Source organism: Kockovaella imperatae (assembly GCF_002102565.1).
Source record: "Kockovaella imperatae strain NRRL Y-17943 chromosome Unknown BD324scaffold_1, whole genome shotgun sequence".
Lineage (NCBI taxonomy): Eukaryota > Fungi > Basidiomycota > Tremellomycetes > Tremellales > Cuniculitremaceae > Kockovaella > Kockovaella imperatae.
The window spans coordinates 134,864-162,090 of record NW_019028941.1 but is presented as its reverse complement, the minus strand read 5'-3'; the positions used below and the strand labels follow the sequence as shown (position 1 = coordinate 162,090).

Sequence of the window (27,227 nt, the reverse complement as noted above, 5' to 3'; positions counted from 1 at the left end):
CGGTAGTCCTGCATAATCATCTCTCTTAGTTCGGCCGACCGGACATGAGCCTTATAGCAGCATTGATGCTCTGGGAAATCTCGGTCGGATCTCCAAGCAAATCAAAACAAATACAGTGAATTGTCCATAATTGTCGCTGACGGGCATCATGTGGTAGAGCCATGTACTCAGGCCATCATCCTGCATGATCTGTAGGTGTATCGTGCTGGGGACAGCTTATACAGATTGGCCAGCTGGGTCCATTAACGAACATGGTGAACTTAAGAAAACAGAGACAAACGTATGACTTCATGCTTGGCTATGGATGCCCACATAGTGATAGCAATCAGAATTGGAGAGGTTGTGTGCAATTCGATGATCGGCCTCCTTCGTGTACACCATCTGTGGAGTCTTTCATGGCCTGCCAGTCCAGCAGATGAAACGAAAGTATCCCATGACGACGCGCCACACATGGTGTGACCTGGGTTCTAAAAATAAATATAGATGCCTCACCGAGCCGCGACGGACGGTTGGAGGCTTTGGGAGGCGAACGTCACATCCCAAGAGGTATTGGGGTCAAGGTATCATCGCGGTAAGATCTGGGTCCCTCCATCGCCACCTACGCTACTCCAGCCCACGCCAAAAAAAAAAAAAAGAGATCTACAATGTTGCTCGGTGCTCGGTGTGTAACCCGGAAGCAATTTTCACCGAACACATGGGTTGCCGACTGTGCCGAGGTTTTTATATTTTATTGCTGCTGGCTGCTAACCTCCTTGGTCTCGGCGATCATCTTTCAGACGGCTGAATCATCATCATTTTCATCACTGTACATTAATACTTAGACAGAGAAGGGGAGACCGGGACATCCCTCTATCAACATCATGTCAGCATCTTCAGAGTCCACAGCAGCGGACGAGAACAGGATTCCGGATGAACAACTACAGCATGCAGCTCACAACAACGACCAAGATGTGGAAAAACAACCACCCGCGCCGAAACACGGCATGCCAACTTTTCCCGAAGGAGGGTTGTTCGCGTGGATGGCAGTGGCCGGTGCTTGGTTAGCGAGTGAGTAGTGGTGGAGGGAACGTGTCGATCGGCAGTAGTACAGCAGCTGACATGGACTCTCCGCTGAATAGTCTTCACAACATTTGGGTGAGCATACTCGAAAGCAGCGAGCATGTCGGGGCACGGGCTGAATAATTTTGCCCCTGCAGATATGCGAACACATTCGGTGTATTTCAAGTGAGTCATTCGTGCTGCCCGGTGGTCTGCTACCAATTCACGGCGCAGCTGCTTCTGACTCGCTGACACGATACTCAGGACTATTATCAATTCAAAGGATATCCCAATCAACCCGCAACCAATATCTCATGGGTCGGCTCCGTTCAGCTCTTCTTCCAATTCGCCCTTGGTGCCGTTGCGGGTCCCTTGTATGACAAAGGGTACTTCAGACATCTAATGGTCGTCGGTACCGTCATCTATGTCGTTTGGTGAGCTCTAATCACTCTCAAGATTCTTCTTTGGTCCCGCTAAGCTTTGTGTTCAGCCTCATGATGACCTCGTTGTGCAAGGAATTCTGGCAGACTGTCCTCGCACAGGGCATCGGCGTTGGTATCGGAATTGGCCTAATCTACCTCCCTGCCCTGTCCATTCTCTCTCAGTTCTTCATGAAACGACGTGCGACGGCCATCGGCATTGCGGTCACCGGCTCTTCAGTTGGAGGTGAGTGATCCGAAGATCCCTCAATCGCTCGTTGTCCTCATGCTATTCTACAGGTATCTGTCTCCCAATCATGCTCAACAACTTGATTGAGCAACATGGCTTCCGGAAAGCTGTTCAATACACTGGCTACCTCATCCTGGGCTGTCTCGTGCTCTCCATCGCCCTGATGCACCCGCGAATCCCTCCCAACCCGAATCCACCCAAAAAGCCCTCTCCTAAGGAACTCTTGAAGGACATCCCTTACGTCTTCTGCTGCCTCGGAGCGTTCAGTGTGGCCCTTGGGCTGTTCTTCCCTTTCTTCTATCTGCAGGCGAGTTGATCTGCCGCTACGGAGCAAGGATGAAGTTAATCCACATTGCAGGTCTTTGCCCAGGTCCACGGTCTCAGTCACAATCTCGTCTTCTACACTCTCGCTATTGTCAACGGCGCTTCGGTCTTTGGTCGAGTCGTGCCCAACTTGGTGGCTGACAAAATTGGCTCGCTCAACCTCATGACCGCTGGCTGCTTTGCATCTGGAATCATCGCCTATTCAATCTTTGGCGCTGGCACCCCTGGAGGTCTGATTGCAGTCGCAATCCTCTACGGTTTCTTTTCCGGCGCCTACGTATCACTGATTTCCCCGGCGCTCATTGCTTTCGCCAACAATCACACAGAAATCGGACTACGGGTTGGTTTTGGTTTCATGGCAGTCTCGCTCGCAGCTCTTTCTGGCACTCCTATCACCGGTGCCCTCCTCGATCGTTATGGATTCTATGCCCCTATCATCTGGAGTGGTACGACCATCACCGCCGGAGGCGTCTTATTCTGTTACTCAAACCTTAGATTCAGGCAGAAGAAGGGAACATGGAAGGTCTAGAGCAGCGAAATGTTCCCCAGATCAAAACATCACAAAAGCAATGACCAGACGAGGGGGTTTGCTGCAATTCGTCATCGCCTCGACTGGACTGGAGGATGCCGAGGCGGCATCAGACTACTAGGCTCGATACCTGAGCAGGTCCAAGCCATCGTCATTACCACTACGTTGTCCTCATTTCTCATATATGCATGTCTATAATAGTCACTGCGCATAGCCAGTCCGTGCCGCTATTGTTTCTGAGAGACGCGACCGAGACGAGTTTCGAAAACTACGAATGTCCCCGCGCGTGCTCTCTGTCTCTCGTCAGTCTTGCTATCGAGGGCTCGAGGGCTCATTAGACCTTGCGTCTTGCTATCCAGGATTCATGTCAGTCGAAGCATCCTCCAGCAGAGTGACTCTGCCTGAAAAGAGCTTCCAACCTCCACTTCTCGCAAACCGACAATGCTCAGCTTGTGGATTCTCTTGGCCGTGGGCAATCTTCAACACAGATTCGAGACACATCAACCATCATGTGGGTGCAATGCATGTTGCAAGCGGAGCCGGATAGATCTGACCGTTTCTTCAGCTGCTTGACAATGTCTGTGTGCGATGTCAAAGCCCAGAGCTCGAAGGATGGCGGTGGGATAAGCTCAGGCACGAAATGGTACGCCCCAACGAGGTTCGTTGCATGAACATTGACAGTCTTCTAGCGAAAAGCAGCAAAGTACCAGCGTAAAGCCATGCGCATGAAGAGAGCTCCTCCTGATAATGCTCCTCCGTCCCTGATTGATGCGGCTCGTCAAACATTGAAGAAGGGCAACCAATCGCCAGGAGGTGGGAACTTCGAGAACACGAAACGTCTCTTTGATCGGATGCACAAGTCCAAAGAGTCAACTTCGGGGAACAAGCAAGCCTACGTTGATGTTCGCTCAGCTCCATCTCAACCGCCAGATGACCGGGGCCAGTCTCGCAAGACATCGGATCTGGTCTGGAGGGACCCAACAATGCTGCCCCAGGATCGTCGCAAGAAAAGAGGCAGACCACCGAAACAACGTCCTCTTTCCTCGGTCGCGCCCGTCCAAGCTCAAGCGGATCCGCCCGCTCTACCTTCACCCATCACGCCTTCGGCCGCTCCTCCCGTCACTGCGACGGGATTTCAAAATGGCTCATCATTCCCTCCTCTCCCACTGGAATACCGATACGACATTCCGCAAGATCCAGGAGTGACTGTTGTCATGCCTCCTGCTCTCCGCGTACTGCCGGAACCCGCAAGGGCAATGTTCTGGTGAGTGGTCGATCCGCCTTCCGAAATGGGACCACAAACTGAACTATGCTTCGATTTTCTAGGCTCAGGATGCACTATGCAGCAACGCTGAGATCCATCTCCACTCCTCAGATCCACATCTATCACGCTTACCGAGCCGCATTCCCTCCTCCGACAGCTACAGACAGAACGCCAACTACGCCTCAGATCCATGGCGCAGACCTCATCAGACTCATTCCCAAAGTCTTTCCCTCTTGTCGACTCAATGCAGCTGGTTACGTGGTCGAAGGTTTGGAACTTCGAAAAACCGTGGAACCCGCTATGGCTTCAGCTATCTTGCTTCAGACTTCACAGTACGCTGCGGCGGAAAATCAGAAGTCATTGAGTCAAATCTTGCGAGGACAACCACACCAGCAGCAGCGACAACAACAGCAGCTACAGGTACAACAGCCCATACAACCTGCCCAAGCTGTGCCGCCTATCCAGTACAGTGGCGTCGCCGCTCAGCCGATGCACCCACAGCAGCAGATTTTGAACATCTCGCAAGCTCCAGCACAAGGGATTCCCGCCACAGCTCAGGTCTCAGAACAAACGTACCGGCCTTACACATCCACAGTGCCACACGCCCTATACCACTCGCAGGCCGCCCAAGCTTCTGGTCCTCGACAACCCTCAGTGTCTGTTGTCTCGACACAACCTGAACCTGTCGCTCCTCGTCCAGCCAAGCGTATCCGACTCGAGGCCGCTCCATTCCCATTACTCCAAGACGCGAAGACATCAGCCGAGGCTAGATCAAGGCCAAACACACCGACCTCGTCAGCCGCTGCCTTTAACCCTCCGCCACCGAGTGCTCCAATAATGCAGATGGCTTCTGCTTCAACGCCACTTCAGCAGGGTACATTGGCGCCCGGGGTCACGTCTCAAGCTACATCTGTGCTTTCCTCAAGCACGAGTCAAAGGGCTCCCTTTCCTCCCTCAAGTGTACGGGATCCTTCCGTGGTCATGACTTCGCGGGATCAACAGGGACCCCTTACGCCAATTTTGACTGCGCGACCGACTATGGCTGCTCCAAGTGCATCTCAACAGTATTCATCTACACCGATCACCGCATCTCATCGATCCGAAGTTTCGCCCTTGTCTACGCCAAGTAGGAAACGAGTTATCGATCTCTCGAGGCCGCGGAGCGTACCCGCCAGTGATCGTCCCCGAGTCGCTGCTGTCCAGCCTCAGCCACAAGCAGCGGCTCCTCAATCCCAGGATCAGACCTCAGGCTTAGACTCAGGCGCCACAATCTCCACGCTGTCTGCGACCGCTGCATCGCCAGTCCCTTCGCACATGCCCACAACGGGCGGGTTTCAGCCCCCGCCCGCCATGGCATCGTTCCCACGTCAATCCATCGCCGTGGGCTCGTTTTCTAATAAGCCGCAAGCTGCGGCTGAGGGATCTGGACAATGGTTTGAATCACAGGGATCTCTTCAAGCCACCGAGCTTGATTCAGAAGATGAAGTTGGAGCGGCACTCGGAGCATGACAGGGCGTTAGCATTGATTGGAAGCCGTCCGTTGATCAGTCCACTTGTCATTTAATGAATGATTCTTGCTGCATGTCGCACTTCAAGGCATGCATTATAACTACAATCTTATCACTGGCGAACCACAAGTTACAAAATTTCTACTGATCCAGGTGCCCATCACTCGCTCTGTCTAGATCAGACTGCTTCCGCCTTGTTGATGTTGTTGTTGTTGTCCTCCTCCAAAGGCTTGACCGAAAGGTCCGCCCTGGAAGGCATTTTGACTCTGGTTTTGACCGGTGTTCTGCTGTTGATTGCCAAACGCCATGGAACCTCCCCCGAGGGCCTGATTGCCGAATGACCCACCTCCAGTCCTGTTCTGACCTCCGAATGGTGTGCCCTGTCCGAAGGCGCCTATCGGCTGATTCGGCCCATTCGTAGTTTGCCCGAAGGCACCTAGAGTGCTCTGCCTGAAAGGATTGGGCAGACCAGTCGCTTGAGGCTGCATGGTGGACTGACCGAACGCACCACTTCCAGTTGATTGTTGTCCGAATGGTCCAAGAGAACTGCCGGAGAAACCACTGGCACCATTGGACGATCCATTCGGCTGCTGCTGTCCAAAAGGACCAGAACTGCTCTGTGACCCATTTGAAGACTGATTCTGAGCCTGGTTTGTCGAACCTGCCGACTCGTTGACTGTCGGTAAGGATTCTAGAAGCTGACTTCCGAATGAGCTGGTCGGTTGGAACTTTTTGACTGTGCTCCCTCCGAAACCTGTGGGCTGGGGTTGAAGACCCCCAATCGGCGAGGTCGGAGCGGGCGACGAAGATGTTTGCGATCCAAATTGCGTAGGCAATGTCGACGTCGACGTGGCACCTGTTCCCGTGACATTCGAGTTGACCGAGAAAGATCCAAATTGAGACAAGAAGTCTGAGCTGGATGACTGTTTCGAAGAGTCGACAGCAAAGCTAGAAGCAATGTCTGATATTCCCGTCGGACCAAAGTCGGAACTTGGAGTCGATGGCTTGCCATTGAAACTGGCCCAAGGGGAGTTGCCGGTAGGTTGAGGGTTGAAGCCAGTCGTAGGCTTTCCGCTGACAGTGGCCCAAGGTGAAGCACCGGTTTGCTGAGGGACAACGCCGAGCTGACCTTGTGCCTTGTTCCAGGCCAGCTCGTTCATGGATGGTCCGGCGCTCTCTTTGGGCTTTTGGACGGGAACTCCTCCCGCCGGTGCAAATGGATTTTTGCCCGTAGTTGCAGCGGCTTGGCCAAGTTGAGCCGTCCCGCCCGTAGCCGGTGTGGATCCAGGTCGGTTGATCTGGGTCGACTGTCCTCCTATCGGCGAAGTGGGCTGCGACAAGACTCCAGTTGGGTGTCCTTGACCAAACATCATGGTGCTTTGTCGGAATGGGTTCGAGCCTGTGGCCTGTGGTAGCATAGTCCCCGGCTGGAATTGGTCTTGGAGAAACGGAACCGAATGTTGTGCTTGAGGCTGGAACATGCCAGTCTGTTGAGGCTGGATGAACGGGCTTGAGCCATTCTGTTGGAAAGAGGGATGGTTGCCAAAGGCCATCTGTCCTGTCATCTGAGGCTGCAGATGCCCGCCAGGGAAGCCAGTGGCCTGGGGCTGCATGAAGCCAGTCTGCTGAGGCATCATTATGGATTGTCGGAAGGGGTTGAAGGGTGCCTGCATTTGAAGCTGAGTCTGCTGAGGGAATCTGAATAGATCAGCACCTGACACAGGAAGCGTGCTCACGGTTGCGCTGGACCTCCGAAGATGGTCGGCTGGTGATCCGTAGTGAGCGAGTCGAAAAAGTCTTGGATCTTCTGAGATGTCCCTGGTGGAGGAACAAACGGTGCTGGACTGGGAGACTTCACCGGAGAGGACGAGCGTCCCGCTTTCACAGGACTGGTGCGACCCTTGCTTTCGTCCTTGTTCGCTGCTTAAGACGACATCAGCTGTGTGCGGTCGCCCGGACTCACCTGCTGGAGAAGGTGTTCGCCCAGCGCCTCTTCCCTCTACAACTCCCAGACTAGCTCTATACTCGCGCCTGTTGTCCTCAAAATTGGGATCATTGAGATACTCTTCCAACGCCTTCACCAGACCAGTAGGCGCATGTTTGAGATTGGGTACAGGGACATTGACGACGTTGTGCAGCTTCCGCGCAATACCCAGGAAATCGACTACTCGATCAGTCTGCTTGATGAAGTATTTGTAGATTTCGAACGACTCAGTAGCGTCCTGTTTGGTCATTTCAAAGTAGTGCTCTGTGTAAATGTCAGACGGTGACTTCGCAGCTATTAGATGAACCTCACCAAGAATGTTGCAGACACCCTCATTGCCAGCTTGGAACAAGACTAATAGATCCTTGATGATCATACGGAAGGCCAAGACGGTGTTCTCGTCTCGTAGATCGTCGTCGTAGAACTGAGCGTTAGTGGAATGTGGGCCAATTGAGCTCACTTTACACTGAACCAGAGTATCCAAAATCCGCTGCACCCCTTTCACCTCGCGCAACAAGCCCTTCTCCACGGAGAGATGCCTGAGACGGCGAGCTTTGGCTACAATCACTCAGTTCAGATGATCTAGCCAGTCAGCGACACTTACATCCAGCACCAAGCCCGTCACTACGCCTATTTGATTCAGTCTGCACTTTTACCAGATCATGACGTAGATCCCTCCAAACCTTGATTCTTGAATCAAGGTATTGAGCGTAAGATCCTAAGTTGGAAGGCGGAGAGTAGCCTGATGATATTTCAGCTCGTCCTTACATCAGATCCATTTCTGCTGACCTTCCCAGTGCTGCCCAGATATATTTCTCAGGCGTAAAGTATCGCCTGTTGCCAGACTTTCAAGCAATTGATCCGTTGATCCAGATCTAATCATCTGATGTAGGGTAAGGAGAGCCTTAAAAACCACCTGCGGGGCATCAGAAGGCAATCATAAATGGCTAGCCGTGACGGACCACTGCGTTTGGTTCTCGCAAGCGAAGTGACAAGTGTCGTATGACATCGTTCAAAGATCCGTCGTCGGCGTAGGTCGCAGCCACGAGCACGCTATGGAGTATGAGCTCAGGTCACACACTATGGCTAAGTGCAACTTACTCAACATACTAAGAGATAGAGCATGCTAGTCAGCTTGAATGACCAGGACAGCAAGGCCGGTCGTGCCCGTGCATTCCCGTTTGGGACTTACCTTGGCCTTCGGAGGGGCATTCTTGGGTTTACAAGCAAGTTTGACGATTTTGTCGTAATTGTTGTTCGACATGGTGACCAAGGGGTGATCAATAGGCTGGACTGTGGGCTAAGACAAGCTCTGAGCTCAAGTGTCGTGATCTTCGAGCTGTATTTGCTGATATCGCTGAGGCGCAATTCTGTAATTGTTGAGATGACGTCGGTGATCTGGGTGGGGGTTGCTGCTTCTTAAATATGGTCTGGAGGCGGGACCAATTACACTTGCTGAGCAATGAGATGAAGACTGATCCTCACGGTAAATGGACCACTAGCCGGCCGTCGAGGCGATGGGACAGGTCGAAGTTGCAAGATGAATCAGCTAGAAAGAGAGAGAGAGAGGAAGAAAGAGAGCGAGGGAGATGGCGTCGAGCTCGGTCATTGCTCATTCACGGCCACGTGGTCGGATGATCCGGACCCGGTTCATGAGATGGATTGCACTCCATTTCAAGCATCTCAATCAAGGACGAGTCTTCAAGAGGGGTCAAGATGGACGTGGACAATGATGGAGAGAGCGTCAGGGAAAAGCTGAAAGCCATAGATCTCAATAAGTGAGCTGATGGTCCCGCGCGAAGACGTTCTGTGCTGACTCAAATCCAGCGATCACAAGGAGAGAGCAACCGAGTACATGTCAGTCTTGGACTCGCTTCTGCAAAATGGATTGACCAGCTCGACTCCCTTGATCACATTTGCTAAGCACTTCATCCATTCGAATACTCTGCCTATGGTGACCGCACGTCGTGTCTTTGACTCGCTCGTCCTGGTCTTGTGTGCTGGAACGCCTCTTCAAACTGTGAAAGCGACGGAGGGAGAAGATGAGAAGTGGTTGGAGAAGGGCAAGAACGCATTTGCTGGCGAGAATGGCCATGAATTGAGGCGCGAAGCTGTAGAAGGTGTCCGAGAGGCTGGGCAAGGCGTGACATGGTGTGATGAGCAGGTCGGTGGCATCGAGAGCTGGCCTATGTGGAACTGACCGAAATGACAGATGACGACCTTGTCTCGCTTGGAGGCACATCTTCTTGAGCAGGAGGAGGACTGGCTAGGCGCTGCGAGAGCTTTGATACGGATTCCGCTCGAGGGGACGTCGAGGTGAGACCATGATCTCGCGGGCATCGAGCATCGGCCTGAAGATTCAGAATGATCCCAGACGAGGAGAAGGTATCAGTGTATGTCAAGATCGTCAGACTGCTCCTAGAGGTAAGTTGGGGCGATCAAAATGCAGACAACCCAGCTGACAATACGTCAGTGCCAAGAATGGGGTCAAGCCCAGACCTATTTCTCCCGAGCGTCTTTGCTCATCCACACTTGTCACGATAAAGAGACATTGCTTGCCTACAGGCTATCACAGGTGAGCTACAGGCTGATACGAGGGACTGACATATTCTAGGCGCGTCTTTTCGATTTTTCAGCTCGTTTCAATGAAGCCGCTCAGAGATACCATGAGATCTCGTTCGAATCCATTATCGACGAAGAAGATCGGTTGCAAATGCTGTAAGTAGTGCGGGGCTGTCCGACCGCATGATCTAAACGGCGCGCCACAGAAAAGCAGCGGTGACAACGTCCATCCTGGCGCCCGCAGGACCACAGCGATCCCGTATACTCGCCGCGTTGAATCGAGACGACCGAGTGCATTCATCTCTCCCGCCGGCACTCAGTACGATGTTGCGAAAGATGCTTCTGGAATACATCGTCAGACCCGAAGAGGTCAGAGAGTTCGAGTTAGGTCTGGAAGAGCATCAGCGAGCTACGGTCGAGGGCGGTGGTACGGTTCTGGAGCGTGCTGTCAGAGATCATAATGTCGGCGCGTGTGGAAAGGTGAGCAAAGAGTTGTGGCGCGATCAAGCTTACAATCTTGCAAGGTCTACGATAACGTCAGCTTTGACGCTTTGGCATCAATCCTGGGTCTTGATGCAGACTCGGCAGAGATCACCGCACGAAAGATGATCGAGCAGGGGCGGTGGGTCGCTAGAAATGACCTTGATACGACGCTCATATGCCTTAGACTCCGCGCGTGGATTGATCAACCTCTTCACCTGCTATACTTCGAGTCTAGAGTGGCTCATGACACTGACGCCGATGCGCAAGGCACTGCTGGTGGTCTCGGCGTAGAGCGAGTGGAGAAGGAGGTCGAGCCCGTTAGCTGGACCGAACGATGGGACGACAGGATCAGGGCAACAAGCATGAAGGTGAGCACATCGGGTGGACGGACGGCACAGAACCTCATGTGATTTGCAGGTGGAGGCTCTCGCAGCTGCTATACAAGCCAAGAATCTGATCACGCCGGCTTGACGCACGTCAAAGAATACCTCAACCATTTGTACCATCTCCTGAACGTTGTAGCATAATTCACCAAGAGCTTTGGAGATACGACATATCATGCATTTCGACATTTCACTTCAAGCATTACAATTCGTCAATGACCGCGATTGAGCGATCAAGTTGAATTACATGGTCATGGACATCATCATCGAGGATCAAAATCGAATGCGGTGAACGAGGGCTGAGGAATGGTGGTAGGGGGGAGGAACAAGACGAGATGAGGAGAGAGAGAACGTGGATATCTGGACGGAGGCTTAGAGAACAGTGAGGAAGGCATGCTGAAGTGAGTGAGCTAGAGGACACGAAGAGCGCTCTGTTTCACTCACCATGTCGTATGCGTCGTCACCGTAGACTGATTTGAAGGCATTGATGTCGGCTGAGAGGCAGATGAGGTGCTGGCACGGTCCACCAGTGACGAGGAAGACAGGGGAGGAGGCTGTGTTTTGAGAGACTGTCAGCTCAGCTCAGCTCCTTGTGCTCGGAAGCGATGGCACTGACAGCCATCAGGGTTGACGTAATGAGCGAGGAGCTCGTTGTAAGGTCCTAGGGTCCAGATGGAGGACTGTCCATTGGAGCTTTGGCTTCCTCCCAACAGATTCAAAGGGAGATCAATGTTGATGAGGCCTTGGTCGCCTTCAGAGAAAGAGAAGAGAATCAGCCAAGAGCGCGAGACGCGACTCGTATATCCGCCGCTCACCTGGTTGTCCGAGCCCAAGAGGAACGTAGCTGAGATTGACTAGTGAGCTTTGCGAACCGACGATCCGCTCGATGCCGAACTCACTTGGCTGAACCGGGAGATAGGACAGGGGCACCATTACCGATGACGACGGCTAAAAGCGGTCCAGCTCCCGCGAATGTCCCGTACTGGAGCCAGGTGAGCTATACTCCATCCGTATGATGCAATCTTCCCACTTACCGGGACCATGGAGAAAGGTCCAGAACCGTTTCCGTGTCTGGAGAATTTCTGAGCTCGTCCGGCGTTGGGGTCAAAGTTGGCACTGTAAGAGAGGGTCAGCTCGATCTGAAGCTCTGTGGACTTGGTTGAGGACTTACAGGCCGTCATCGGGTAGTGTGACGACTCCTACGTCGACGGCATCCCCGCCTCGACCTCTCTTCAACCGAATGACAAGCGGGCTGAGCCGGGATCAGGAGTGCCACTTTTGATCGTCATGGTTGTCAGCTCACCCGAGTCCGATATCAGATTGGTCGGCTGCTTGGAAGTTACCGGATCGCTTAGCCTTGGCAGCTGATGGAAAAGTCAATATCATCGAAGAGAGTTGCGTGTGGGCCGCTGACTCACCAGTGGATCTTCGAGTAGGTGGCAAAGGACCTAGACCTTTGGCCAATCGTTGAGCGTTGGTGAGTTTTCCACCGTCGAGTTCGACCGTGGCCAGAGATCCGACAGGTCCATCTCGTGGAGAGATAGCTGCTCCAAGGACAAGGGGCAGAGCCAAAGTGAAGATGGAGAAAGATTTGAAGTTGACCATTGTATAGTGATGAGATATAGAGCAAGAGCGAGAGCAGAGGTCGTAGGTTTGAGTTGTCGGATGACGGGGGAGAGGAGAGAGTTAGATAGACCGTGTACGAGGGGAAGAAGCCAAGTGAGGATGAACGGGTACCTTTTTGTATTCTATGCATGCTTGCTCGTCCTCTGAATGACCTTGAGCGATGTTGACCATTGTTGACACTGCCATTCACCCCGCCTCGTAGATCATGTGCTTTCCAACGTGGCTGGCGGGATACTGCCACCTTTTGGACGCAATGCATGTATTTTTGATGTGAGGTCAGGGTTGCGTACCCTTTTGCAGCGCGCGCTGGCAGCCTTGAACAGTGTCTCGGAGCCACCATGTTACATGATATTGTACCCCTGTATCATCATCACAGCCATGCTTCGATCTGCAATGATCATTGAGACAATCGATTCACACCATCATCAGGACTATGCGGAATGAGACAGGCGCTCGAAAGTGGCACCATTATGTCGGGAATTATGTACGTGTGCGCTCAATTAAGCGTACAGTAGGTAGAAATGCATGGAGGGATGAAATGTGCCGAAACTTGATTGTTTGTAGGCGCAGCTATCATACTGTGACTTTCAGTCGACTGGAAAGTCAACGGATCCGCATGAGCGACGCAGGCGGAGGAGCAGCACCTGAGAGGACGGCATCAGTATTGAGGGCATCGCAATGTGTATGATGCTTCCTCACCCTGCGATGGACCATCATCTGGTTGATCCGAGATCAAGGGTGCGGAAGAGCTAGCTTCGGCAGCTGTACTACTGATGGAAGGGCCACTGGACACGGCAGAGATGCCTGCCATTCCGCTAGAAGGATAGGCCGAGGTAGAAGTCTCATCATCATCGCATTCGTCATCATCCCAGGATGTCGAGGCTGATGGCTCGGGTGCCGCTGTGGATGTCTGCGCCCCACAATTGTCGGTGGTGATCCAGGTCGTGGACGTACAAACACCAGTCGGTACATTGCGCCTCAAGATTGGGCCTGTATCCTGCGGAGGGAGGGCTCGGCCAACACGAGCAGAGTTAGGACTCTCATAAGTCCATGCCTCCCAGGCTCGTTTCGCCATGCCCGGCCATATCCAACTGGAGTGAGACGAATGCGATTCGATGGGCAGTTCATGCTCGATGTCATAGCTGGATATATTAATCAGCGAGCGAGATGTTTTTTGGGTCTCACGTCTGAGTTGGGCATCCAGAGGTCGTGCACGATCCGTTCTTGTACCCCCCAGGTTCGTTACGAATCATAACTGAGAGAGTCCGGTCAGTGTGCAAAGACGAATGGACATTTCACCCACGTCTACCTGTCACTTGCGGTTCTGTGTCCCGTCTACCTGGTGGCGGCGCAGCGCTAGAGACGTGTCAAGATCAGGAGCTGACCAATCAACGAGTTCAGCTCACCCTTGCGACGGGCAACCCAAGCCTGTACAGACGACCTGACTGATCAAGACACCGCTCATGCTTGCCCCTCCACTCAAAGCCGCACTTCCACTACCGCTCGCACTTGCCCCTCCACTCAAAGCGGCACCTCCACTACCGCTCGCACCCGCACTCACACTCACACTCACACTGTGGCTCGCGCTAGCCGAGTAGCTAGCATCCACAGCACTCATACCTTGACAGGGGCAGAGTGACATTGGCGCCTGTTCTCGTCGATTGTATCTCCCTATGACTCCTCTTCGTCGAGCGATGGCAGAAGGTCCCGGAGCGTCCCCTTGCCATTGACCACTACTTGTCGATTGCGGATTGATCAATGCTGTACTTGTACATGGACACAAGACAGGTGCCGAAGATGAGAGAGGTGCTGAACTTGAGCTACATGCCGTCGTCAAGGTAGCGTATGTCAGAGATGTGACTGTCACTGTGACAGGGGCCCCTTCTCGCTTCCTTCGTGTGAAGCCTTGAGGAGGTCCAAGGCCTGCAAGCGCGATGAGCCAGTGAAGATGATAATCAAGTGTTGCTCACCTTGAGAAGGCTCCTGTGAGATTGCGGCCGTCGAAGTGGACACAAGTGGTGCAGCAGAAGACGATGCAACTGAAGGCACAGCAGCCGAACCAGACTGTGAACTTGCACCGGCCATACCTGAGCTTCCCGAGCTAGCGGGAACTTGACTTGCATAAGCGCTCGAGGCGTGCCCCGCACCACAGTCATCGGTGGTCAAGGTTATTGTAGACCACGAGACAGTTGTCGACGTGTCTATACCTTCTGCTCGTTTGACAGCTGCTGCATTCACATCAGGCTTCTCAATCCGATTTCTCTTGTATATCATCGTCGCGTGCGAGGCGGACGCAGTGATAGTCGTATCCCGTTTGGTATAGGGCGGCGGAGCGGCGCTGCACAAGAGGTAAAAAAAGAGGTCCATGATCAGCAAGTCGAGCTATTTGACTTGTCCGTGTGCTCACCCTTGTGAAGGACAATTCTCTCCTGAACAACCTTCCGATTGAACCAACTGAGACTCGCAAGAAGATGTCGTCGTCGAATACTCTGCACTGATGCCCGCCATCCCAGAGCTGATGAAGGATGACGCAGCAGTAGCTGAAGAGGAGGAAGGACAGCACGGGATCCCCTCGTCATGCCTCTTGGGCCAGTATCCTCTTGCAATGGCACTGAATTGGCCTTGGTCCACGGCACTAGATGATTCGGGGTCAGTTTGTCCGTCCAACTTGGACACTCACCCTTGGGACGGACAGCTATCCCCTAAACATCCCTCACTTGGCTGAACCAGGGGTATGCTCGACAACGCACACGGTGTACAGCTCGGATTTACCACGACCTCCGAGGTGGCAGATGACGCGGGAGGAGGCGAAGTCGGGGAAGGTGCAGGAGGAGGATTCGACGACGTACTCGCCGAAGCACCGATCCCAGACATGCCCTGGTCAATGGACGACGTCTCAGAAATAGCAGCGGAGGAATAGGCCTCAGAGGTAGCGCAAGACGTGGAGCATTCAGTCGTTGTCGTACTTGTTACCCAGACTGTGGAGGCGCAACCTCCATCGGGGACGGGTGATTCACTCGCGACTGCAGATTGTCCAGCTTGACTCTGAGGTATAGAAGAAGTAGGTTGATAGGAATAAGTGTCGGGGAAGTCGGTCGTTCCGATATCTGTAGGGTAAGGACAGGTAGTGCCTTCTGCTGAGCGGGACGACATGACAGAGGAACAATCCGGTGGAGCTGTAGCTCCTGCCGCCAAGGGAGTGCAGCATTCTGGAAAGACAGAGTTAGACATGTCGAGTGCGCCGCACTGTCAGGGTTATACGCATCAGTTATCCGTTCACATCAGTTATCAAGGGCTAAGACTCACGCCAACGTTGCAATATCTGTCGACGAACTTCAGCATTGCTCTTTCAATAGTGTCGACTTACCGCCAGTAATAGTCACCCGGTGGTTCCATGTTCAAAGCTGAATAGTAGCATGCCTGAACCGTTCTCATAGCCTGCATCAGCCCCAAAAGTCCGGACGTCTTCATCTTCATCTTGCTGGAACTGCTTCGAAATAAGCTTGTGTTAATGAGTGTGTAGACCACAGGTCGAATCAATGGGTCAGTCCTGGCCAAGCAGTGAAATGATAACCGCCTTGGGGCAGATGATACGATGAGTGAGAGATTCGTTCCATCTATGTCTAGAGAGATTGGAGCGACTCTGAGCATATCTGAGCTCACTCCTTCCATTTAGTATTACACCCTGGATTTCGCAGGATACACGGGCTCTGGCAAGGGTCCATGTTGACAAAGGACTCAATGAGGTGATACGCGTCGCATGATCAAGCGATCCATTGAGCATGAGACTCATTACTCGGCGAGGGTTGTATAAGGAGGACACCGGGAAAGACTCAAGATGAATGGGTCTCCTATCATATTTAGCCCGTTTCAAGAGTCTCGTGGCGAGGGCTGCGGATAGGAGTTCCGGCGATGATTAGGTCACGAAGGATCTGGTTGGCAGCCATCCTTTGATCGAGTGCACGATCTGTCTTCAACCTCATTCCATACCAGGATTATAGAGTGATCTGGTCTGATCAGCCTTGGATCCTTCTATGTATCGCCAGTCTGAGCCGGCCTAGTAGCAAGACGACGATGCAGGAATGATTTGATCGACGTCATGGACGGATTTTAGGAAATCCGGCTATTTTGTCGCATCGTCCACTATCACGTGCTTATACCGCCATAATTCGGTCGTCGGTCGTCGGTCGTCGCCCGTCGTTTTTGCACAATTCTTGCCGGCGCTTTTGACACTTCCACATTACTCGTCCATTACAGTTGCTGCACGTATTCTGAGACATCCACTGTGTTCTGCCACTCATTGCGCATCCATACATACCAGAAACAGCGCCGGGGAAGGCATGGAACCTGAGGTTCGGCGGAATGAACCCCTCCTTTCAACTACTTATATTGCGTTATAGGTTATAACACTCTCCAATGCAGATATTCAAGCCTTTCGTGCCAAGGTCCTGGTCAGAACAACCCCCATCACCGACTACATCTCTATACCGGCTCTCGAACGTGACCCCTTCCTCGTCAGCGATCACCTAGTCAACCTCAACGACGTCATAGAAGCGGTATCAGCGATCGCAGAATATTTGCCGGATTCCATATTCCTTCAACTCAAACTCCATCTCCAACAGCTTCAGGATGATCTAGCACAAGCCGAACGTCTCCTGGAGAACCCTGAACTCTACCAGAGCGACGATCCCCTCAATGAGGCCAGTGTGGAAGAGTGGATCGAGCAACCGCGGGGGGTCGGTCGACCAGGTTATGCGATACCATTGCAGCTGTTGGAGGAGATGTACAACCTCGGTTGCCCGAGGAAGTACATGGCAAGCGAGCTGGGCGTGTCCTTGAGGACATTGGAGCGCCGCTTGAAAGCCAATTTTGGCTCTCCAGACGAAAGACTATCAAAATATACCAGAATCTCGGATGTTGACCTTTGCGAGGTATGACTCACCCGTCTTGCCCTTTACTGAGCTCACTTCAGGCTATCTCTCGAGTCAGGACTCAAGGCACGCAGAGGATCGGTGTCATGGGCTGTTGGTCTGCATTGGAGGCGACTCTTGGTATCCTCGTTCCTCGAAGTCGGGTGCGACTCTGTCTTCGAATGTTGGACCCAATCGGTGCCAATGTCAAGTACGCAAAACTCATCGACAGGCGGAAGTTGTCAGGTTTCGTTGGCTTGAGGAAGGTAGAATAGGATTATTCTAGACGAAGGCAGGCGAGACGAGGCGAGGGCTTCCGATATTCGGCGAGAATAGTCGAATAAAGGTAGGACGAAGGCTAGTGTCGAAGGACCAGAGAGAGGTTGGCTGCGAGAGGTATTCGAGGCGTAGTTCGGCGAACTCAAGGCTATCAAAGGCAACTGGAGGCGAGCTAAGGCGAGCTAAGGCGACTGAAGGCAATTGGCGGCAATGGAATGCAAGATCTAGTAGTATTGAACTTCAATCTTGGATCGCTGGTCTATCTAAGGCTATCTGCGGCTGCTATATATATCCTTCGCCGATCCTTCACCTGTCAATCAATACTCATGCCAAGATCCTGTCTTTCGGTGATCCACTCTGCTTTTCTCGCCGAGCTTTTGATTAGATAGTGAAGTGAAGGCGAGCTTCGGCGAATATCTTGACGAGCCGTTGAAGTTGAGGCGAGATATCGGTATTTTGGGGTTATGACCTTGTGGCGTTCTGACATAGATGAGGATCTGGCTCATCATGCAAAGACGAACTTTGCAACGTATGGTGTAGACCCCCGAGGGATATCACACGGTAGACAAGCTAGACCTGACGATCCCTATATCCCCGTCTCTGAACCAGAGGTGTACTTGCCGGACAATGTTGGACACGCCTTAAAAAGTCAACAGTTTCTGAATTGGTTGGACGACTATATTGGACCGGTCGAACCTGATAATCTAGATATGGGGGCAGCACGCATCATCAGGTGTGTTCAGGCAGTCGAGCAGTACCTCTCCCAAGCTCAGGGCGGTTTATCCCATTGAATGCATGCGTGTATCGTCGAGTGCAGACAGATATGTTTTTTGTTATAACTTATAACAAAGCAAAACGAAAAGCAAGACCATTTCCCCGTGCGCCGAACGACGAATTGATTCGCCTGTTGACCGTTTTCTGGACCATGAAGACTGGCCCTGGGTGCTCTATGTCTTTGCCTACTCTAAGGACGTCGAACCATGAAGACACATCCTTCATTGTTGAGAGGTGAAGTCAAAGGGGTTGAAAGTATAAAGGGTTGAATGACCCCGTCTATCTTTCGATCTAGAAGATAACAAAAGGTCATACAATAGCGTCACCCCAACCCTCACACTTCAGGGGATGAGAACAATAGGGAGCGTTTGAGTAAACAAAGGCGTTCAAGGAAGACCAAACACCTTTCAGGAGATGTTATAAGTTATAACAGACCAGGCATAATTGGAATCATACCCCTCGTCTTTAAAGTACATTGTTGCCACTTCATCTGAAAGCCTCTCATTCATTGATCATAACTGCCTTCCTCATGCCGCCCAAGCCCACCAGGCTCATGTTCTTTAATGGCTCTCTACGCAAGTCTCTTGAGACTTTGGTCCTCCCGAGTCACAGGCTGACAATGATTTAGGTCGCCAATCCGCCCAAGGATCCCAGGACCAAGCGGCTCTCGCCCCCTCTGACCAGCAGGAGCCCCCGCAGTCTCCATTTGATTCTCTTGATCCTTCTCCTGGGCAGAAGTCATGGAGTGAAAGCCTCGAAAGATTGGAGAATAGGTGGGGTTATTACGGGAGACAAGTCAACGGTGTAATGGCAAGGACTGAACGTAGACGTAGGGAACGGGATATGGTGGCAAGGTTGAGGGGTGATCAGGCGACCGATAAGCGCTCTCAGGTAAGTAGTATCAGTCCTTCATTTGAGGCTCAGTCTCACATTCCATTAGCGTAGGGCCGAAATAAAGTGTATGGCTTCTTACACCCCAACCCCAAGCGAGAAGGAGGCCAAGGACAAGTGCTCCAAGGACAAGCGCTCCAAGGACAAGCGCTCTCGGGACGGTTCTTTGATGCCCACCTCTTCCTCATCCTCTTCGAGCATCTCAAGCTCAAATTCTACCGACAGGGGGTCTACGACCAACAGGCCGAGAAGGAGGAAGAAGACCAAGAAGGATAGCCACAGTAGAGAGGAAAGTAGAGAGGAAGAGACACCAGGTTTGAGACATTTGGATGAAAGTGTGAGTATTCGCTGCTTATATGAGTCGCTCAATCGGAACAGCATGTTTCTAGGTCCTCTAGTCCAGTCATACCTCTCCCCGCAACACCGGGACGCGAGCCCTCTCCTGAGCTGGACGTAGTAGATGGATTAGTGTCTCTTGGAGAAGATGCGATGGACAGAGTTGAAGATGATGTGGCGCCAAAGAAGGACAAGAAGGGGAAGGGGAAAGCGTTGGCTCAGCCGCTTCGAAGGGGCAAAAGGAGGTTGGAGGATATCGCTCCGGTGCTCCCAGTGAGCTCCCAGGTGAGTGCTTCCATGGTCTGCAACAGTAAGGCTCAAACTTTGCAGACACGATCAAAATCGGTCTCTTTGGCCACTCCCAAAAAGTCGTCTGATGTCAAGACTGCAAAGAGAGCGACCACCAGCTCTCCTGTCAAGCGAGGTCGCAGTGTGAAGCCATCTGTGACTCCATTAAGGGCGTTGGAGGAATCTGGGAACGCAGGACCGTCGTCGGTGAAGCGTAGACGGATGTCTACCAAGGTTAGTGAAGCCGTTATACCTTATTATAACTTATAACTGATCTTTGGTTAGAAATATCCCAGAACCCCAACTCCTGCATCTCCCGCCAAGTCTCTCCCTCGCCATAAGAGCCCGGATGCTACACCTGCCTCTTTAGAGGCCAAGTTCGCCGCTTACTGCCACCCAGTACCTGCTGAGCGAGCATGCAGGCAGTGCAAGAGCAGAGGGCTCCCGTGTTGGTGGCGAAATACCATGGGGAAGAAAAAGGCATGCGAAACTTGCGGGACAAGGCCTGGATGCGAACCATGGGTAGACCCGTCTACTCTTACGCCTACCGCCGTGATTATCGACACTCGGGACAAGATGGAGCGACTTGACAGAGTCATTGCGGATTCATATCCGGATGATCAGTCAGAGGCGCGTCTCCTTGTTTCACAAGTCAAGGATACACTGCGGAGGTTGATGCTGAAGGAGTACGGTGATCGTATATAGCTGTATGTATACATTGAAGAGCTGCAACATTGTTTCAATTGAGATACAACCGAGTGGATGATGTGAGTTATAAACCGTTATAAGTTATAACATCTTGTCAAACACCTGTCAGTTATTGCCCGTCACTCGTGAACTATTGAAGCGAACCCGACCCGAGCGGGCGCTTGTTCCTGCTGGTTCCCTGGGTGTCTCCGGTCCCACAGCGTCCCTCAATGGAGATCTACGAGCTGGTCGAGACCTTCTACGACGAGGCGGCGTACGCGGAGATTGTATAGCAGGAACGGGCAATTGTGGTGCATTACCTCGAGGGGTTCTGGGTCGGGGGGCATTTCCAGACCGGGTAGGATAGCGAGATGTAGCAGCTCGTCGATTTGTACTTGAACCAAGCGAGATAGGCGGCTCATTGACGCCCGCACGTCGTCGAGACGCCAATGGACTTACAGAAGGCCTGGAGGGACGTTCGCTGGATGCTAATGCCGCCCGAAGGTTCTCAAGAGCTGTCTGTGTACGGGATGGAGTATTCAACACATGAGCCGACTCCAATGTCTGTTCCACTGCTGGGTCGGATGGTATCAGTTGAAAGCGAGGGGCGTGCATCTCTTCTGTCACTGGACTCGAACGTTCAGGAATGGTGAACAAGGGAGGGCTCGGGCTCGAGGGCTCAGGAATGGCAAAAACGGGGGGATGCAGGTCCAGCATACGCCCCTCGGACATATTGACAGGCTATGAGAGGTGATCAATTGCAACGCACAGTCTACCTGTACTCACCCTTTTCGAGCATTGTCCTCGATGACGTTCGTATAGCTCCTGGTTTGCCCAAATTTGCTGACAATCCGCACAGGTGATGGCTTGAGCCTCCTCGTCCTCGTCCTCTTCATCGTCGTCGTCATCATATCGGTCCCGGCCTTTCTTGCCCCTTCTCCTCCGGGTGATTCTTTTTGCCTCTATAATCCTGGTGGCAAGGTCCTCCATAAAGCCTGGATCACCCTCTCCATCGCAAACAATGAAAGCATGGTCCTTCTTGACGAACTTGTTGTGGAGCTGGATGCTGGTGAGCTCGGTTTGGTGAGCAGTGACTAGAAGTTTGTGGTCGTGACGACTTCTTTCGGCCCAACTATGAGAGATTATAAGTAATAACATCTTATAACGGCCGGCCGCACTCACATATATCCGTGTTTGGTGAGGTCATGTCCACGCTTTAAGTATGCTATAGTCAAGTGGTTCTGTACGTCTGTGGCAGAGCTCGTATTCCTGGGCAGGGAGGGATCGAAGACACATCTCTGCTTGGTCAAAAGGTCCATCAAACAGTCGAAATTAACACCCTGCAGGGGACCATTCCAGTCTAAGATTGCCCGAGTGGGGATGTAGATTAGCTGCGTGGGACTGGTTAAGCGCATTCTAGACAAGAGAAGCAGATCTACCTCCTTTGTCGTTCCGAAGAAGACGTAATCAATCCTGGGGGGTTTGGTAGGAGCGGTTTTGGCTAACTGTGACAAAGGCTTGGTAAACACGTGCTGTCCTCCTTGTATTGAAGTGCCGACCACAGTCGCAGCAGGGCCTGTTCGATACTCTGCTGCGGCCTGCTGAGCATTGAAAGGCCGAACAAATGTTTGTTCATTCTGCGTAGGGAGAGGGGGGAGAGGAGGGGGGGCAGGTTGAGGGTTAAACTGGCCGCTGAGGTTGATACTGTTCGCTGTAAAGGCGTACTGAGACGAAGAGGCGTGCTGGGCGATGCCCACAGCCGCAGGTGAGTGGTGTTGAGAGATCGCAGGTATAGAGGGGAGAGAGTTACAAGCAAGAGCGGGCGGAAAACTTGTTTGGGTGTTTATACGATTGGGGTTTGGGGTGGCTGGGAAATTTTGAGTCCGGCCTTTTAGAGAGTCCACATCGCTTCTGAGGACCTCTACAGCCCTTGTGGTACTCTCCTGAGAGTCCCTTACGCTGCGTAGGTCGTTGGATATGCGTTGCAGCTACGGATGCATGATGTAAGTGTCGATGTTATGGAGGGTTATAAGTTATAACTCGCCATAACCATAATTTCTTCCGCTCCGGAGCTCATGGTGGATGCTGTTGGATGAAGAGGGTATGGTTGGACTCAGAATCGCTGGCGCTACACAATGGTGGTAGTCTGAGAGCCTGTAGATGCGTATTGATGGAGTAATGTGGAAGTGTCAAAAGCGCCGGCAAGAATTGTGCAAAAACGACGGGCGACGACCGACGACCGACGACCGACAACCGAATATTGGCGGTTTAAGCACGTGATAGTCCACTCGCTGGCATTTCAACCATCATCTCCATCTCATGACAAGCTGGTAACTTGAGGTGTCTTCGAACGATAACTTGGGAGGCCTATCAGGACGATGAGCAGCTCCACACCTTCTCTACGACCCTCACCTCGAATCATCACAACACCTCGATCTACTTCTCCCAATTCACCCATCGTACCCGGCAGCAACAACACAGCCTTTGCCTCGTCCTCTTCCACTTCGCCAAATGTACAATCATCACGGCACAAATCTCGTGGCTCTTTCGCCTCGCCCGTCGAAGTGTTATCTCGATCTCCAAATGCCAGACGAATGTCTAGATCTGTCTACTCGCAGAGCGGAACCATGTTACCGGATGGTCCGATGAATGTGAAGAGGCTCTGGGATCACCCAATAATACTCGCAGGGACCCTTCTCACAACTGTCATGCTGTGAGTACTGACAGCTTATCGTCATTATTTCCCTGATATCGATCTTGATCTCACCAACTTCTAGCTGCGGCATCGTCTATTCTCTCATCTTCCACACATCCCTCGACACTTCCTTACCATCCTCATTCCTCACCCGTGATAGACCTGGTGCACCATACCTCGCGCGAAAGTCAAATATCCTCAATAGGCTGTTTGTGAAGTACTGTTGGGGCTGGACATCCCTAGCTTTCATTTCTCATCTCATCTCATCTCCCCCTTCTGCTTCCTCCTCACGATTCACTCGCCTCATAGCTTTTGGAGCCGGAACGGCAACCTGGCTAGTATTCACAACTTGGTTCTTTGGCGCTGGCCTAGGCGATCGAGTCATTGCTCTGTCAGGCGGCCACTGTGCCATTACTGTGCCCTCAGAATGGGGTGTCAACCCAGATACGCTACGCCATTTATGGTCAGACATCACAGATTCCGTACCGACATCATCATCATCGTCGTCCTCATCTCTCCTTGGCTCGGATGGTGGACCGTTCCTCCTGCCGCTGCCTTCGAGCTTCTGCAGTTCCAAACTCGCGCTTACCCCTTCCACTCATCCAACCCTTTTCAAAGCCCTCAAAGGGAGCATGGACTCTACCTTACTGTCCCGCACACGGATCCCTCAACCAAGATGGCATAAAGGCTTCGATATCTCTGGTCATGCCTTTCTGCTCACGTTGGCTACCTTGCTTCTGGTCCGAGAACTGGCCCCGTCATGGCGAAGCTTGTTGCGAACTCGACGTACAATTCATACAACGATAACTCCGCTGTCCATAGGGAGAGGTGGTAGCGTACATCTCGCCAGTATTTCCTTCGGGACTGCTTTGACGACTTTGTGGACCGTCATGCTGGGCACGACGGCAGTCTATTTCCATAATCCTCAAGAGAAGCTCTCAGGCCTGGGTAAGTGTTGTATGAGCGATCGCCGGCTCTTGTCTCCTGCAAAATTCCATCTCTCAGACACTACGCTGATACTGGCACATAGCCCTCGGCCTCGGGTTCAGCGCTCTGATACACGCTTTGACACCTGAATCCTCCTCCTTGCTCAGTAGCCTACCTCAAACCATAGGCACGATCCACGAGGACGAGAATTCTGCACGGCGCGGGAAAATAGTGGACGATGGAGAGGTTGTAAATCAGGACGTCGTCAAGGCTTTGGAGCATCCATAGTCTGAATGACCATGACCTTGTAATGTCACAATGTGAAATAATGGGAACGTCCTGGACCATATTCCGATTAAAAGACTGCAGCTGTGCAGTACCTGCGGTTCAGAAAGGAGCTGTCCGAGAGCACTCGAGGCCGTATCGCACACTTGACACGCAATCACGCGCCCTATCAGCTGATCGTAACGTCGTATGCACCATGTATGTAGTACACCCGTGTATCCAAGATTACAAAGTGAGTTTAATGTAATTTATCTCTCGTATGGTGGGCGTGCTTGGCCTCGAGCTCAGCCCATCGCAGACTCTCCATTGAAACCCAACGTGATGTCACCCCAAGCGCCCATGATCAAGACCTCGCCATCACACTGTGTGGTCTGTTGAACAATCTGAGGTGACGGTATCGTATGCTCGGTGGTAGTATTTAGCCAAGTCGCCACACCAGATATAGAGTTAGGACTATCGTCCAGGCTTGAAGCGTTGAACCCTCTTCGTTCGAACAATCCTCCCCCGACTTCGTCTATTGGTCCGAGAATATAAGATCGAGATCGACCCTGGTCCAAGGGATCGTTTTGAGTATTAGGTTGAGGATCTACTAATCTCACTTGACCCCAAATGTTGGATGCGATGAAAGGACCAACGTAATTGGGATGTAGAGCGACAGAGACATCGCCTTGGTGCGTGTAGATCAATGATGTGAGGGATGTTCGTGGAGGGTGTTGGAGGTAAGATGTAAAAATGTACCCTTGCGAGGTGACGAAAGTCGTAGAGATATTGTGTGTCGCATGAAGCATCTTTTCAGCAACAGCACCGAGGTTGAGGGGATTGAAAGGTGCCGCTGGAGCCGTGGCGTTGGGTGGAGCACCTGTCTCGGTCGATGAGGGGCTCTCTTCTGAAACGGTGATGTCGCTACCACTTGAGGATGTATCGTCCTGATCCCCATCGTCGCCATCATTGCCGTTCTGTCGGCGAACAGGCTCAAAGATCTGGTATGAGGCTGCTGGGGTTGTGTCCGCCTCGTTGGGATCGTGAAGGATGACGTTGGAGTAAATGGATCCGCTGAAAATCACGTCAGCTGAATGTCGATGATACCGACACGCGCTACTCACTCCGTGCTGTTGACGGTAATGGCCTGTGAGATGTTCCACACTCCCCTGACGGCATTTGCACCGGTCCAGATGTTGACCGTCTCAGCAGCTACGTACTCTGCAATGACACCTCCCCGGCCAGAATTGACGTTGATAGATCCAAATTCGGCAACGTTGCTGAGGTTGCCGAGTCTGACAGCCATGCGATCAAGTTCGAAGCTGACACTGGGCGAGTAGACTAGAGGAGCCTGGCTCCATGCTTGTAGAGCCGATGGCGGCAGACGAATGACGACGTGAAAGGAAGGTAAAAGCATTGGGTTGAGCATGTAAGCGTTGGATACCTTGCCGTCGGTTTGGGAAGGCGTGAATATGCCCACTCCTAGCCCATCTGGCCGTTGGAGAGTGCACACCTTGATGATCGAGTCTAGGTCCTGGAAGCCGCTGTATTGAGCAATGACATCAACAGTAATATTGCCCTCCAGGCCGCCAGCGATGACGCTCGCCGGTGCATCGTTGCCAACGATTTCCACCGTCCCGCTCGACCCAAGTCCTCGCGCGATGAATGTAAAGTCTGGCAGGGTGAGAACGTCTGTTCCATTGGTTTTCGTCAAGGGGAATGTGAATGTAATGTTTCGTTGGATCTGAGCGGGAAACGGTTGGGACAGGAGGTTGAGCGGCGAAGATTCGTTGAAAGGGGTAGGAGTGGGGCAGAGAAGTAGTGTTCCGTCTAAGGGCCCAGGACCATCACGACTTGGGACATAGGTGATATTTAAGGACTCGCCAGACTGGTAAACCAGCATGTCAGCATGACACTAATTTTGATGAATATGCTAGCCCTCACCGTGACCCAAGCTGAACTTCCGTCATTTTCCTGCCACGGAGATCTCGTGGGGATGGGTGCAGTCTTTCTAGCCGCCTTGAGTCCTACGAGTAGACCGACCGCGACGCCGATACCAGCTATGAGGAAAGCTGCGGCAACATATATCCATTTTTTCCATTTCTTCCACCATCGTTTCCACTGTTTCGTCTTGTGTCGATCGACGGCGCTGGGTTGTGATCCTTCCCATAATTTGGGATCGATGCGGGATGATGAAGATGACGGAGCGGTGAGAGGAAGACGAGCGGTGGAGGTGGAAGCAGTCATCAAATCTTCATCAAGAGGCGTCAAGGGAGATGGTTGGATGAAGGTGGATGAAGAAGCACCAGGGATGATGAGAGACGGTCTGATGTGGGTACGTTCTCTCATCAATGGTGGAGAGGATGGACTACCCGGATCCGCAAAGACATCATCGTTTGAAGATGAGGCAGAAGATAATCCTTCCATCCGCTGTCTCTCATATGGTGGCAATGCTTCTCCAGAATATCCTAAGCCTAGATCGTCCCCGAAAGGATATCCAAACGCATGATTGGATGTACGGGCGCGGGCAGGAATTTGAGGCCGTTGAGGTACGGTAGGTGCGTTGGAATGGTCGTCATCCTCATCGACGAGTCCCTCCAGGACGAGAGATGAGGAGGATTCTGTCCTGTTGAAGACGTTTGGATCCTTTTCCGGGTCGGGAGGGATAATCATGGTGAATGAGGAATCTGATCAATTGCAGGGGGAAGCCAGCGTGGAGAAAGAAGGTGGTGTGAGCAGTTTTGATGAACCTCCAAGAGTATCCGACGCCGTCAAACTTGTCTATGACACGAACTGAGACGAGAGT

General features: G+C 52.3%; 12 protein-coding genes across 12 annotated transcripts; 6 read left to right on the top strand and 6 right to left on the bottom strand.

Annotated features, from left to right (window-relative positions):
• The first annotated feature begins 652 nt into the window (after window positions 1-652).
• Window positions 653-2,764, top strand: BD324DRAFT_611067 (major facilitator superfamily domain-containing protein). The gene is made up of 7 exons (XM_022014238.1): window positions 653-1,047; window positions 1,119-1,134; window positions 1,197-1,224; window positions 1,303-1,472; window positions 1,529-1,704; window positions 1,758-2,014; window positions 2,066-2,764. Exons 1-7 carry the CDS (start codon window positions 861-863, stop codon window positions 2,558-2,560), a joined length of 1,329 nt encoding a protein of 442 aa, XP_021874188.1. The 5' UTR covers window positions 653-860; the 3' UTR covers window positions 2,561-2,764.
• A 69-nt stretch (window positions 2,765-2,833) lies between these two features.
• On the top strand, window positions 2,834-5,403 carry BD324DRAFT_611064 (hypothetical protein; the record flags this gene model as incomplete). The annotated part of the gene is made up of 4 exons (XM_022014237.1): window positions 2,834-3,071; window positions 3,126-3,203; window positions 3,250-3,824; window positions 3,887-5,403. Coding segments are annotated over 4 exons (2,338 nt in total), but the record flags the coding sequence as incomplete, so codon positions are not given.
• A 3-nt stretch (window positions 5,404-5,406) lies between these two features.
• Window positions 5,407-8,275, bottom strand: BD324DRAFT_4560 (hypothetical protein). The gene is made up of 7 exons (XM_022012833.1): window positions 8,106-8,275; window positions 7,921-8,058; window positions 7,777-7,874; window positions 7,629-7,740; window positions 7,296-7,580; window positions 7,069-7,255; window positions 5,407-7,030 (listed from the first exon to the last, which is right to left on the bottom strand). The coding sequence occupies exons 1-7, from the start codon at window positions 8,197-8,199 to the stop codon at window positions 5,506-5,508; spliced, it is 2,439 nt and encodes an 812-aa protein (XP_021874186.1). The 5' UTR covers window positions 8,200-8,275; the 3' UTR covers window positions 5,407-5,505.
• Window positions 8,276-9,032: 757 nt separating this feature from the next.
• BD324DRAFT_647433 (putative COP9 signalosome complex subunit 4) lies at window positions 9,033-10,832 on the top strand (the record flags this gene model as incomplete). The annotated part of the gene is made up of 10 exons (XM_022017656.1): window positions 9,033-9,094; window positions 9,144-9,480; window positions 9,529-9,632; window positions 9,680-9,740; window positions 9,790-9,891; window positions 9,931-10,034; window positions 10,085-10,358; window positions 10,403-10,500; window positions 10,546-10,729; window positions 10,779-10,832. The coding sequence occupies 10 exons, from the start codon at window positions 9,033-9,035 to the stop codon at window positions 10,830-10,832; spliced, it is 1,380 nt and encodes a 459-aa protein (XP_021874185.1).
• Window positions 10,833-11,215: 383 nt separating this feature from the next.
• On the bottom strand, window positions 11,216-12,518 carry BD324DRAFT_4624 (hypothetical protein). Its single transcript, XM_022012854.1, has 6 exons — window positions 12,163-12,518; window positions 12,048-12,108; window positions 11,916-11,996; window positions 11,779-11,860; window positions 11,644-11,726; window positions 11,216-11,588 (listed from the first exon to the last, which is right to left on the bottom strand). Exons 1-6 carry the CDS (start codon window positions 12,347-12,349, stop codon window positions 11,498-11,500), a joined length of 585 nt encoding a protein of 194 aa, XP_021874184.1. The 5' UTR covers window positions 12,350-12,518; the 3' UTR covers window positions 11,216-11,497.
• Window positions 12,519-12,735: 217 nt separating this feature from the next.
• Window positions 12,736-15,073, bottom strand: BD324DRAFT_611031 (hypothetical protein). Its single transcript, XM_022014236.1, has 7 exons — window positions 14,778-15,073; window positions 14,341-14,708; window positions 13,777-14,293; window positions 13,674-13,726; window positions 13,556-13,625; window positions 13,070-13,512; window positions 12,736-13,014 (listed from the first exon to the last, which is right to left on the bottom strand). Exons 1-7 carry the CDS (start codon window positions 14,876-14,878, stop codon window positions 12,974-12,976), a joined length of 1,593 nt encoding a protein of 530 aa, XP_021874183.1. The 5' UTR covers window positions 14,879-15,073; the 3' UTR covers window positions 12,736-12,973.
• Window positions 14,963-15,965, bottom strand: BD324DRAFT_4495 (hypothetical protein). The gene is made up of 2 exons (XM_022012813.1): window positions 15,677-15,965; window positions 14,963-15,616 (listed from the first exon to the last, which is right to left on the bottom strand). The coding sequence occupies exons 1-2, from the start codon at window positions 15,710-15,712 to the stop codon at window positions 15,047-15,049; spliced, it is 606 nt and encodes a 201-aa protein (XP_021874182.1). The 5' UTR covers window positions 15,713-15,965; the 3' UTR covers window positions 14,963-15,046.
• Window positions 15,966-16,576: 611 nt separating this feature from the next.
• BD324DRAFT_677964 (hypothetical protein) lies at window positions 16,577-17,760 on the top strand. Its single transcript, XM_022018964.1, has 3 exons — window positions 16,577-16,722; window positions 16,771-17,301; window positions 17,343-17,760. The coding sequence occupies exons 1-3, from the start codon at window positions 16,711-16,713 to the stop codon at window positions 17,553-17,555; spliced, it is 756 nt and encodes a 251-aa protein (XP_021874181.1). The 5' UTR covers window positions 16,577-16,710; the 3' UTR covers window positions 17,556-17,760.
• Window positions 17,761-19,140: 1,380 nt separating this feature from the next.
• BD324DRAFT_606414 (hypothetical protein) lies at window positions 19,141-20,553 on the top strand (the record flags this gene model as incomplete). Its single annotated transcript, XM_022014013.1, has 5 exons — window positions 19,141-19,224; window positions 19,274-19,561; window positions 19,603-19,845; window positions 19,891-20,082; window positions 20,134-20,553. 5 exons carry the CDS (start codon window positions 19,141-19,143, stop codon window positions 20,551-20,553), a joined length of 1,227 nt encoding a protein of 408 aa, XP_021874180.1.
• Window positions 20,502-22,817, bottom strand: BD324DRAFT_611023 (hypothetical protein). Its single transcript, XM_022014235.1, has 4 exons — window positions 22,580-22,817; window positions 21,718-22,523; window positions 21,322-21,667; window positions 20,502-21,276 (listed from the first exon to the last, which is right to left on the bottom strand). The coding sequence occupies exons 1-4, from the start codon at window positions 22,610-22,612 to the stop codon at window positions 20,662-20,664; spliced, it is 1,800 nt and encodes a 599-aa protein (XP_021874179.1). The 5' UTR covers window positions 22,613-22,817; the 3' UTR covers window positions 20,502-20,661.
• A 96-nt stretch (window positions 22,818-22,913) lies between these two features.
• Window positions 22,914-24,445, top strand: BD324DRAFT_647427 (inositol phospholipid synthesis and fat-storage-inducing TM-domain-containing protein; the record flags this gene model as incomplete). Its single annotated transcript, XM_022017655.1, has 3 exons — window positions 22,914-23,248; window positions 23,313-24,178; window positions 24,261-24,445. 3 exons carry the CDS (start codon window positions 22,914-22,916, stop codon window positions 24,443-24,445), a joined length of 1,386 nt encoding a protein of 461 aa, XP_021874178.1.
• A 281-nt stretch (window positions 24,446-24,726) lies between these two features.
• Window positions 24,727-27,094, bottom strand: BD324DRAFT_606412 (hypothetical protein; the record flags this gene model as incomplete). Its single annotated transcript, XM_022014012.1, has 3 exons — window positions 24,727-25,495; window positions 25,546-26,309; window positions 26,366-27,094. The coding sequence occupies 3 exons, from the start codon at window positions 27,092-27,094 to the stop codon at window positions 24,727-24,729; spliced, it is 2,262 nt and encodes a 753-aa protein (XP_021874177.1).
• Between the last annotated feature and the right edge of the window lie 133 nt (window positions 27,095-27,227).

Excerpts from the sequence above, each read along its gene's own strand:
- BD324DRAFT_611067 (XM_022014238.1), top strand. The coding sequence starts at position 861 with ATGTCAGCATCTTCAGAGTCCACAGCAGCGGACGAGAACAGGATTCCG. Across the intron at positions 1,705-1,757 it reads CACCGGCTCTTCAGTTGGAG|GTATCTGTCTCCCAATCATG; the intron begins GTGAGTGATCCG and ends GCTATTCTACAG. Across the intron at positions 2,015-2,065 it reads TCCCTTTCTTCTATCTGCAG|GTCTTTGCCCAGGTCCACGG; the intron begins GCGAGTTGATCT and ends TCCACATTGCAG.
- BD324DRAFT_4560 (XM_022012833.1), bottom strand. The coding sequence starts at position 8,199 with ATGATTAGATCTGGATCAACGGATCAATTGCTTGAAAGTCTGGCAACA. Across the intron at positions 7,581-7,628 it reads GGGTGTCTGCAACATTCTTG|AGCACTACTTTGAAATGACC; the intron begins GTGAGGTTCATC and ends ACATTTACACAG. Across the intron at positions 7,256-7,295 it reads GCGAACACCTTCTCCAGCAG|CAGCGAACAAGGACGAAAGC; the intron begins GTGAGTCCGGGC and ends TGTCGTCTTAAG.
- BD324DRAFT_4624 (XM_022012854.1), bottom strand. The coding sequence starts at position 12,349 with ATGGTCAACTTCAAATCTTTCTCCATCTTCACTTTGGCTCTGCCCCTT. Across the intron at positions 12,109-12,162 it reads ACCTACTCGAAGATCCACTG|CTGCCAAGGCTAAGCGATCC; the intron begins GTGAGTCAGCGG and ends CTTTTCCATCAG. Across the intron at positions 11,997-12,047 it reads CAATCTGATATCGGACTCGG|CCCGCTTGTCATTCGGTTGA; the intron begins GTGAGCTGACAA and ends ATCCCGGCTCAG.
- BD324DRAFT_611031 (XM_022014236.1), bottom strand. The coding sequence starts at position 14,878 with ATGGCGGGCATCAGTGCAGAGTATTCGACGACGACATCTTCTTGCGAG. Across the intron at positions 13,513-13,555 it reads TCTGGATGCCCAACTCAGAC|CTATGACATCGAGCATGAAC; the intron begins GTGAGACCCAAA and ends TAATATATCCAG. Across the intron at positions 13,015-13,069 it reads AGATGATGGTCCATCGCAGG|GTGCTGCTCCTCCGCCTGCG; the intron begins GTGAGGAAGCAT and ends CCGTCCTCTCAG.
- BD324DRAFT_4495 (XM_022012813.1), bottom strand. The coding sequence starts at position 15,712 with ATGCTGAAGTTCGTCGACAGATATTGCAACGTTGGC. Across the intron at positions 15,617-15,676 it reads ACAGATATTGCAACGTTGGC|TGCGGCGCACTCGACATGTC; the intron begins GTGAGTCTTAGC and ends TAACCCTGACAG.
- BD324DRAFT_677964 (XM_022018964.1), top strand. Across the intron at positions 17,302-17,342 it reads CGGATGTTGACCTTTGCGAG|GCTATCTCTCGAGTCAGGAC; the intron begins GTATGACTCACC and ends AGCTCACTTCAG.
- BD324DRAFT_611023 (XM_022014235.1), bottom strand. The coding sequence starts at position 22,612 with ATGAGCTCCGGAGCGGAAGAAATTATGGTTATG. Across the intron at positions 22,524-22,579 it reads CGGAAGAAATTATGGTTATG|CTGCAACGCATATCCAACGA; the intron begins GCGAGTTATAAC and ends ATGCATCCGTAG. Across the intron at positions 21,277-21,321 it reads GAGGACAATGCTCGAAAAGG|CCTGTCAATATGTCCGAGGG; the intron begins GTGAGTACAGGT and ends CACCTCTCATAG.